This window comes from Polistes canadensis, unplaced genomic scaffold (assembly GCF_001313835.1).
Source record: "Polistes canadensis isolate GaletaPanama2010 unplaced genomic scaffold, ASM131383v1 scaffold_22, whole genome shotgun sequence".
In the NCBI taxonomy this organism is placed as follows: Eukaryota; Metazoa; Arthropoda; class Insecta; order Hymenoptera; family Vespidae; genus Polistes; species Polistes canadensis.
The window spans coordinates 1,132,259-1,142,162 of NW_014569569.1; the positions used below are offsets into that span (position 1 = coordinate 1,132,259).

At 29.9% G+C, this 9,904-nt stretch overlaps 2 protein-coding genes across 3 annotated transcripts in view; one reads left to right on the top strand and one right to left on the bottom strand.

Annotated features, from left to right (window-relative positions):
* LOC106794052 (transcriptional regulator ATRX homolog) overlaps window positions 1–4,937 on the bottom strand; it is an 11,244-nt gene extending 6,307 nt beyond the window's left edge. The window contains exon 1 of the mRNA XM_014761454.1: window positions 4,621–4,937. The gene's annotated coding sequence lies outside the window, so the exon portion shown is untranslated. The remainder of the gene's footprint in view (window positions 1–4,620) is intronic.
* A 2,701-nt stretch (window positions 4,938–7,638) lies between these two features.
* Window positions 7,639–9,226, top strand: LOC106794055 (B-cell CLL/lymphoma 7 protein family member A). Of its 2 annotated transcripts, none has more exons than XM_014761459.1 (4): window positions 7,639–7,893; window positions 8,192–8,267; window positions 8,340–8,445; window positions 8,530–9,226. In XM_014761459.1, exons 1-4 carry the CDS (start codon window positions 7,802–7,804, stop codon window positions 8,646–8,648), a joined length of 393 nt encoding a protein of 130 aa, XP_014616945.1. In that variant the 5' UTR covers window positions 7,639–7,801; the 3' UTR covers window positions 8,649–9,226. The 2 variants fall into 2 exon arrangements, with proteins under 2 accessions (XP_014616945.1, XP_014616946.1); XM_014761460.1 differs by having other exon boundaries at window positions 7,811–7,964.
* Window positions 9,227–9,904: the final 678 nt, after the last annotated feature.

The following is a 9,904-nucleotide window of genomic DNA, read 5'->3' on the forward strand; positions in this document are numbered from 1 at the left end:
ATATATATATATAGAGAGAGAGAGAGAGAGAGAAAGAGAAAGAGAAACAGAGTTGTTAAAGTACAATTGGTGGTTCAAATCGAACGACCTGCGTTTGACCAATTGAGAACGATTGAATACCGATATTTATGCACCCAGAATGAGCTTTATAGGGAGTTAATATGCTAAACATCCCATTGAAATCTCCGGAATAATAGTGTAACGTTAACTTGATCAACAAATCAATGTTTCTAGGATTAAAAAAATTTAACGAAACCAGAACAAAAAAGAAAGCGCGATTATATGAATATTTAACATTCTTAAACTAGTTGAATATTTATCTACTTGAAGTTGAAGCCGAAGGAAGAATATCAAATTCATTTTTAGTATAGGATGTGTATTAAATGTTGTGTTCTTCATATATATATATATATATATATATACCAGATATAAATCAGAGATATCTAATGTAAGATTATTTTATAAATTACATACATTTGATTGCAAGTATATATATATATGAGTTTATATATACGTAAAAAAATTCTTAAACTATCGATCGTAAAAAGAGGACACACGTAATACACATAGGTATGTATCATGTGAATCGATGGTCGTGAAGACGAACTAACAAACGTAATTAGTTCAATTAGTTCAACGCGTTCGCAGTTCGTTTATGATCTCGTCTTTTCCGTTCGTATAGAGACAACTGTTTTAAAAACACTTAACAACAACGTTCAATGTTCTTTTAATTTTTCTTCTTCATTCTTTTCTTCTCATTTATATTTTTTGTTACATTTCATATTTCTTCGTCTAATAATTTGATTAACAGCAAGCACTTTTTTTTCTGAAACGACGAAGTGAAAGACCACCACGTTATCTATGATTTCAAGATAAGCCTTTATCCCTCGCGAAAATTCTATCCTGTTATCTATCGAGTGCGTTATAAGTTCGATGCTTGCAATGTTCTTTTCGTTAATGTCTCTCTTATTCTTCTTCTTCTTCTCTTCTTCTTTTTTGTTTTGTGGTTTTTTTGTTGAAGTTTTATATTCCATCTAGAGAGATCTTCGTTAGCATCTGGCTCACATATTCGCTATTTATTCGTTATGTTGTTTCTTCTTCGATCGAAGTAATGAGCGACATATGGCACGAGATAAAGTGCTGAACTTCGATCAGACTCCGCGGATCATTAGCATTCTAATTGCACGAAGATATAATCGATATATGGGATCAAATTATTCGCCAATTAAACGATCATTTTAAATCGTCACGAAGAATTTTACCACAACCTAACAGAAATAATTTATACTCGCTTGTAATACGCACTTTAAACGTATGAATATACATCATACTTACTTATTAAATATTCGCACAATGAACAAAGAACATGCATCACCTTTCTAATGTGCGAAATGACGAATATATGCAACACTGTTTAACCCGAACAGAAAAGAACCGAAGGTGTGTATGTGTGAGTAACTAAGAAAAGTGATTAGAATAGAGTTGGTAAAAAAAAAAAATCTGCACGATGTCAGCTCTATTGTCGGCGTATATTTCTTTTTTTTTTTTTCTTTTTTATTTTTTCTTCGTTAGGTCAGGTAAGTTATGGACGTTCGTATGAAAAGATTTCTCTCCCCTGATCTGTCCCCCCCCCCCCCCGATAACTTGGTAATTTAATATTTGTTTTAGAGAATAGATCGCGATAAAGTTCTAAGCTTCTTCGAAAGCACGAAGAAAGTTCGTGCAGCAGCGAGTCTTATCGAAAAAACCGATCGATTCTTCGCGCCATCGCGTTTATGGATTAAGTGGTATGCGAAACTCGCGCCTATATAAAACGTGAAATGCCTTTCGTCAACAATGAGATTAGATTAAATCCTCTTTGCGCAATTAACTTTTGTCCGAAGGATCTTCACGGTATCAAGAGTTTGTTAGAAAATGACTGAATTGGTTTATTCGAGCTGTATATCGAAAGCTTAACACATGTCCATGTAGAACATTTTGTATACGTAGATAAGTATATTACGTCGAGTGAAAGAAGAAGAAAAGAACAACAAAAAATATATAGTATAAAAATGAAGATTAATGTGTGATTACTGTGATTAAATAAAAGACAAATGAAATAGATATAATCTAAAAGATCTGTTTGGTGTATTAAACGCTGAGAAACTTTATGGCACACTTCCAACGATACTACCAACGTTGAACTAAATTTTTTGTTCAGAATATTTCGGGATCTCGAACGATTTACGAAATTGTACAACGATCCCAGAACCTCTCCTCGATTTTTATAAATTAAATTTGATATATCTCTCCCAACGATGGTACTTTACGTTTATCGATATTAAACATTACAACGTTTCTTTTCATCTTTGCGATATTAAAAAAATATCATTCTCAATGATTTATGGATGATATTGAAATTTTATGATAATGTAAACAAGAAAAAAGGATAGAAAAAGTACTTGGTAATATTTTCTGTTTGGTTACATCGATCAACCCAATAACGTCTTGCAATTCTCTCGTATCTTTGCGAAATCACGATCTCAGAATTCGTAGTCACGCCACAACGAAAACGAAAAGCTTTTTTAAAACGGTGAAAATATTTCGCGAGAGCTTTCGTGACACGATCTTCTAACATAAGTAAGTCACGTAGGTATTATACATATATATCAGGGGTTCTCAAATTCAAGATTTAAAATTTAATGAAATAATAAAGACAAATTTATTCTCGTATCTGTGCGTTGTTCTTCTTTTTTTATTTTTTTTAATCATCGAAAAAAAACTCGTGCCGATAAAAGGCCTAGAAAAGTCTAATCCAAAAGCTCATTGTCGTATCTAAATTTATCCAATGACCTTTTGTGATGCTAACATTCATCATTTTATTTCTATTTTGAATGCCTAAGATCGTAGATCATCTCTAGGTGAAATTTATCTTCTAATTTAAATTTAAACCTTTTCCGTTTGGACTAGGTTTTCTATGGTAAATTGTTTTTTAGATTTTTATTAGAGGATTCGAGAAACAATTGAAAATAAGTTATCTCTGAGTGTACCACAATCACGGTGAAGAATATATTATATATGTATCACGCGAGTGAGAGACTCTGTTCTGTATAAAAATAGAATCCTAATATACACCCTTAGCTGGAGGTCGACCGATCGAAAACGAATTCGGAAATAATTTCACCGTAAATGAATTCCATCACAGCCAGAGTCGTGTTCTTAATGACTTTTTACAATATTCATAAGTCGAATGACCTAAAAAGTTTGTATAGTTCCTTGACGATTGGCGAGCAAGCAAGCAAGCAACTTGATATATAGCACACGATTCTCTATTTTCTTACATAAATTTTTACTCGATGGGAGATAACAACTCTTATAAGTTGAAAACAAACCATTTCTCATGACAGACTTTTAATGTTTTATAGAAAATCTTATCGGAATGTTTGCGTATTTGCGTATTTATTTATTTTTAAACATAGCGAAGGCTTTGATTTATCGTTAATATGTATAAATGATAATGTTTGGAAAAAAAGTCGAATTTTTTTAGGATCTTTCGATCGTCGTAGCGAGCTTAATAAATATATTAATATAAATTGTCGAGAATAAATTATATTCTAAGGAAAATTGATGAATAAGACTGTTCTGCATCTAACGTTAAATGATATCAGAATAACTCTCTTTTCTCTTTCACTTTGAACGACAACAGGCATCAATGATAGGAAGAAAGAGTAAAAGGCTGGTCCTTGAACGAAACGAAGGACGTTTCTCATTACCTCGACAAAAAAAATAACATTTCTATGAAATGACGCGTTATTCTTTATTAAAAGGATCAATTATAAGAGGATCATATTCCCTCGTAAGAATTATATTTTATTTTTTTGTCTCGTAGACCGTGAACAAACGTAAAGTTAATTTATTCGTTTAATTTATATACGCGCGCATAAATCGGTTTGTTTGCCGAATAAATTAATTTCTTGCCACGTAATTAAGTATATGCACGTATATATAAGAATTAGAAAATTAAATTACACGATTTTGTACTAGTTTTTCAGCGTTAATGATTAAATTCATTATTGTATCATCGTAGACAACACGTGCACCAATGAAATAGCGTATCAAGAGGAAGAAAAACTTTCGCAGCATCGATTTAACGGATAAAGTTACTATTGCTACGTCTTTACACTAACATAAATGTATAAGTATACATCGTTTAAACAAAATATGTAATGCAATTGTTAGTCGTTCTTTTTTTTATTTATTCCACGTGTTCAAAGACCTCGTCATGATAAACTGCAGAGTAATTAATTTAATCTATGAATAAATTAGCCATTATCTTGAGGAGTACTATGTATTTAACTATTGAAACTAAATTCCATTTCTAAAGTTATCACACGCATATATATATAATATAACATGATAACGCGTTAATAAAAGAATAAGCTGACACAACTTAGGAACAAACTTGAAATTTGTTGCCGTCTTTGTCTTCTTTTTTCCGTCTATGCTTCTTCTTAGATTTCTACGCGCTACGACGTTTTATTAGAAATAATTTCGAAATAATCGAATCGAAGAGAAGAGTATCGTAGATATATAAATAGTTATGTGTGTTTTTTTTCTTTCAAGAATATAAGGAAAACTTACGTAAATGAATATATAATTGATATTTAGTATCTCGACACTTATTGTTAGATAAGAAACTCAAAAAAAAAAAAAACCATGTAAAACTCTTGTCGATTTTCAACACCACAGAATAGGAAAACACTTTATGAGGAATGACCTTGTCGTTTTTATAAAATTCTATTGCGATAGAAATTTCGCGTAATGTATAAAATATTTCTTAGTTCGCGTATGTAATGTAAAAATGGACAAAAAAAAAAAATAATAAAAATGCAAAAGACACGATCGCGACGAGGTATACCTCGCGACTATCACTTGACTATCGTACAACTCGCATCGAGTGTGTTCGGGCTCGTGAAACTTCGGTTTCTGTTCGGTCGTCATCGAATTGCTGCGAAAGCTCAACACTGTAATGTCACTTTTTATTGGAGGAGCTCACGATCGGATGGCAAGTTTGAAATTTCAAACTGTTTCAGAGCAAAATTATTACCGCGTTATATTAAATAAATCATTAAAGTATATTTTTCAATATATAGTGTCGATAATATCAAACGAAATACGAAGAAAAATGTTTATTCGATTAGTTCGTGATTATCATGATAGTTCTTACGTAAAGATAACGGCGTTTGTGATGTAAATGGAAATATACTTGTTACATTTTTTTCTTTCTTCTTATTACTTTTTTTTTATCGTTTTTTTTTTTGTTCAACAATTAGCGAACAAAAACCTTGTTGATAAAACATTGCTATATTATTAAAAATAATTGTATAATTATTAAGAGAAAAAGAAGAAAAAGGTTCGTCCTGCTGACTAATAATAACAGAATGCATATGTGAGAAACGTAGATTTGTCAGACTTGTGTAGGCGTTATGGGTGCTGTCATAGAAAGTTGTGCGAAAAATATCACGACACGTGAGCATAGCATTGCGTTATACATACTTCGATTTACGATACAAGAGTTACAAGTTTGCAAGTATATCTAGATACTAAGTTAGTAGCTAGGGCGAAAACAGTAAATTACTAATACTTAGCAGGATAGCTGAAGAACTTTGATCTTAGACGTATCCATTATTCTTTATAATAACGTTTTATCTTGCAATCTAACTTGATTTCATTATATATGAGAATTATATCGTAATAACGATAAGATAAGTCTTATCGAACTTCTTTGTTATAAAAAAAAAGGGAAGAAAAGAAGGAAAAGGTATAAAAAAAGCGTGTATTTAATTTCATAAAACATTTATGAGATTTTATTTAAAATATATGATACTTACCGTTCAAACAATTTTTGTCTTGATCGTTAAGAGAAAATACTTTTTATTGGAATAAGTGTCAAGCATCTCATCGCCAACTCGACCCTGAGGCATGACTTCAAAAGGACGACAAGAACTTCTTTTGATCATTAGATTTTATTATAGCATAATTCAGGCATTGTGAGAGAGTATAATGGAGATGGCTTTCAAGAGTACCGTCGGCAATGAGACCACCGATTTGAAATAATTATAAAATGATCTCGATGCGGTACGATATAGAAAGTTCATTGTACCCGAACCTTTCATAACAATTTCTAGATCCGTCTAATCGATCAAGCTAGAACCGTAACCTCCCACGACTTGCTAATTGACCATAACATTTCATCTAATTATATTATTTTTCTAATGTTATCGTAACCGATGAATACCAATCATTTCAAATGAATAGCTCATAGAAATCACGGCCATTACACCCTACCGATGTTCCCTGCTGACATATTATAACAATGATTTGTCAAGTATTTTTATTAAAAGTTTATTTTTATCTTCTTGTATTCGCTAATAGACGGCAAACAATAAGTTTATTTCAGTCATTTTTGAAATACTATCCGAGCACTTTGGAAGATTTTCTTGAGACGTTTCATGGTATATTTATATCACATCTACTATTGTTTGCAATCGAATTATATGTATCGTATTACATTAATGGAAGGATCCGTGATGTGACCCATTTGCATGGGCTTGGCTCAACTACCCAAGACTGACCGCGTTAAACTACCTTATCAAGTGCAACATCCATTAGCATCTGTAAAACGAATCTTAAATGGCTACACTCTTATAATATGTCTTCTTATAAAATAGCACATATTTTGGCTCCGTTATATTGTATGATTTCTCCCCCGTAGAAACTTTTTTATAAAAATAAATGACTACGACGAGTTAACGATTCTTTTTTATTTGATAGAAAATAAAATGAAATATGAAAAGCGCGGAAAATCTAAAAAGGTCGAACGAAAAGCGTCGTCGGTGTCATCGGTGTAATAATTGTTATGTAACATGGCGTAGAAATCGAGACCAGCAACTATGAAGCACGAATACGTGACTCCGTCGACGGCCACGATAAGTGACACGATATGCAAATTTAAGTGGAGGAAGATCCGTTCGTTTAAATGCGTCGAAGGTCTCGCTTACAAGCCCACGCAAATTTTTTAAACTTTGTCTTAAGGATCAGTTCCGCGAGTGTTGTCATTAAAATATACTTCAATTAGGGAGAGTAAATGATAATGTAATTTAAGTGGAAAATATTCCCTTCGCGAAAGGATAAATTATCTATAATCTTTTTTTCGTTAAACATATATTTTTTCATACTTCATTCTTTCTTTTATTTTATCGTCTTATTTAAAATTTGATATACGTACGTCTAAGACGTACATAATAAAACGCGTTCATTTAACAAAGTTAATAACAAAAACCTGATACTAATATGTAAAATTATTAAAGTTGCTTACCCATATTTTGTCTTTTTTCTATGATTCCTCCATATAAGAGACGATCTATCGAGATTAATTTTTTCTTAAATATCGAACTTTTAATATAATGGTTAATAATATTTCACCTTTCAAATGTTAAAACGATTTTACATATTTTACATTAATATAACCGCGCTTATTTTTAAATGTCGTTTTAAAATATCGAGATAAATCGATTTGAAGAAAGAGAGCTATCTAACGGCACATTTTAGAACTTATTTTTCGTTTTACTCTGTAGGTATTGCGAATGTTAGCATAGTTGTAGCCATCTTAGATTTATTATTTCCCTATGTCCGATCCTATACTGAATCGGAATTCGAAGTTCCTGTAATATTTCTAACCTCTTCTTTAACGAATGTTCCGGTATTTACTAGTTTAAAATTCATTCATTCGTTAGTACTTATTTAATCTAGTAAAAATAATATGATGTCGCGTTCAGTGCGAGCAGAGACTCGAAGTCGTGCCAAAGATGATATTAAACGTGTAATGCAAGTTGTTGACAAGGTTCGCCATTGGTAAATGTTTTCCTAAACTGTATTTTATGTGTGTTGTTTATGAAGAAAAACAATCATATCTTTCGCATATTGTACGTAAGAAATTATTTCTTATTTGCAATCAATTATCCAATGTTTGTTGGAATAAAATTAAATTTTATTCTCCAAAATATTTTTAATCAAAAAATGTTTTTCCAAAAGATGTGGCATAATTTCTATGTGAAATATAATGTTATTCATTAAAAGAAGTTAAAATTGTACTTTCATCACATTTTCAGCTTGTTTATGTTAATAAATAATATACAATTTGTATGCGCAGGGAAAAAAAATGGGTAACGATAGGTGAAACAACTATGAAAATTTATAAATGGGTACCAATTTCGACTCTTGATCAGGTATTATAGTTATATTCTTATCAATGTACAATAGAATAATTCTCTATTGAAAAAGAATGAAATATTTTTTAGAAGAAGAAGGGAAAAACTGGATCGGACAAAGAAAATGGAATACCTAGGAAAGGTGGAATAGATAATTCTAATTCAAATTTTGGCCTAACAGAAGACTCAAATACTTGTAAGCAAATTAATTCTAAATAATATGAAAGTAAATGATGAAGTTATTATTAATAAGTAATAATTGCATTTTCGAATACGACAGGTTTTTCAACAGTAAGTGATTCTCAAGGAATGACTGACTTCTCAACACATTTAGGATTTTCTGAAGATTCTAATTCTCAAAATAGTGAACCAGCTCCTAAGAGGTTAAAGACTGATTAAAATTATAATTATATTTATAAATCGATAAATAAAATTTTTCTTCATTTTTTAATTTCACATATCTGCATATAACGAGTTTAGGTTGAAAAAATAATCTCTTAAATATATGAAATAGATAGTATTTAGAGAATTCTATACTTCGTGATTTTATAAGTAATTGATTTACTGCACGAAGTGTTCTCTAAATGGATGGAAAAAGAAAAATAGGAAAATTTTGTTTATTAAATTTCATTCATATCTAAGATCTATTAAATAATATATTATACGAGAAATTAAATCTTGAAAACATTTTAGATTTGTATATTAAGGTTTATTTTTTTACATATAAATTTACTATCAATTTTCTTTAAGCGAGTTTAAATATTATGTATTAATAATATTTTGAGATTTAGTGAAACAAATTTTATTGACAATGAATGTGCAATCCATTTATTATTTATTTCAAAAATATTCTGTTAATAATAATAATAATAAGTGTTTAACAAATTTGAAATCATGAAAGTTCAAATGTTCTGTTAAATGTATTGTACATTCAGAAGTGTTTAAGTATTGTATTGTTTTTGCAAACAAATACAATACTCAAAAAAAAAAAAAAAGCTCAACTTCTGTTTTTATGTAAAATATTATGTAAACTATATCTTGACATATATACATTATTTTTCAAATTAATTCTAATGAAAATTTACTATTATATTTCTTCATTGTACATATTTCAAGCATCGCGTTACATGTCGATTAAGATTTTAAGGTCACTTGCATTCCTTCACATTTTATTATAGCACCGTGACATGTACAAAATAAGCTCTTTGTCTCTTATAAATAAATAATGCAAATCACATGTATCATCCATGTTTTAATAGGACTTTCAGATTATGTATGTATTCTAATGAAATTGTTTATATTGATAATTAATTTCTAAATAATATTTATATATTGATTGAGATTTAATTATTGGGATTAAAAGTTATTTAAATTAAATAATTTAAACAACTTTATAATATTGTAGAACATTCATATATATTATTTTTAAGAATCGCACTGTAGAATGTGTATAAAGACATATATAATTGTAATGACCAAAAACTGACAAGTAACTGCCCTTTTAAAATTCTTCTGCGAGTAACAAAATGAAAAGAACTTCAACTATATTATACATATATAATTAATAAAATATAAAGCAGAAGTAAATAATAAATATATATATATATATCTGTGAAAGTAATATGTAACTATCTTGCAGAAGCATACACACATAC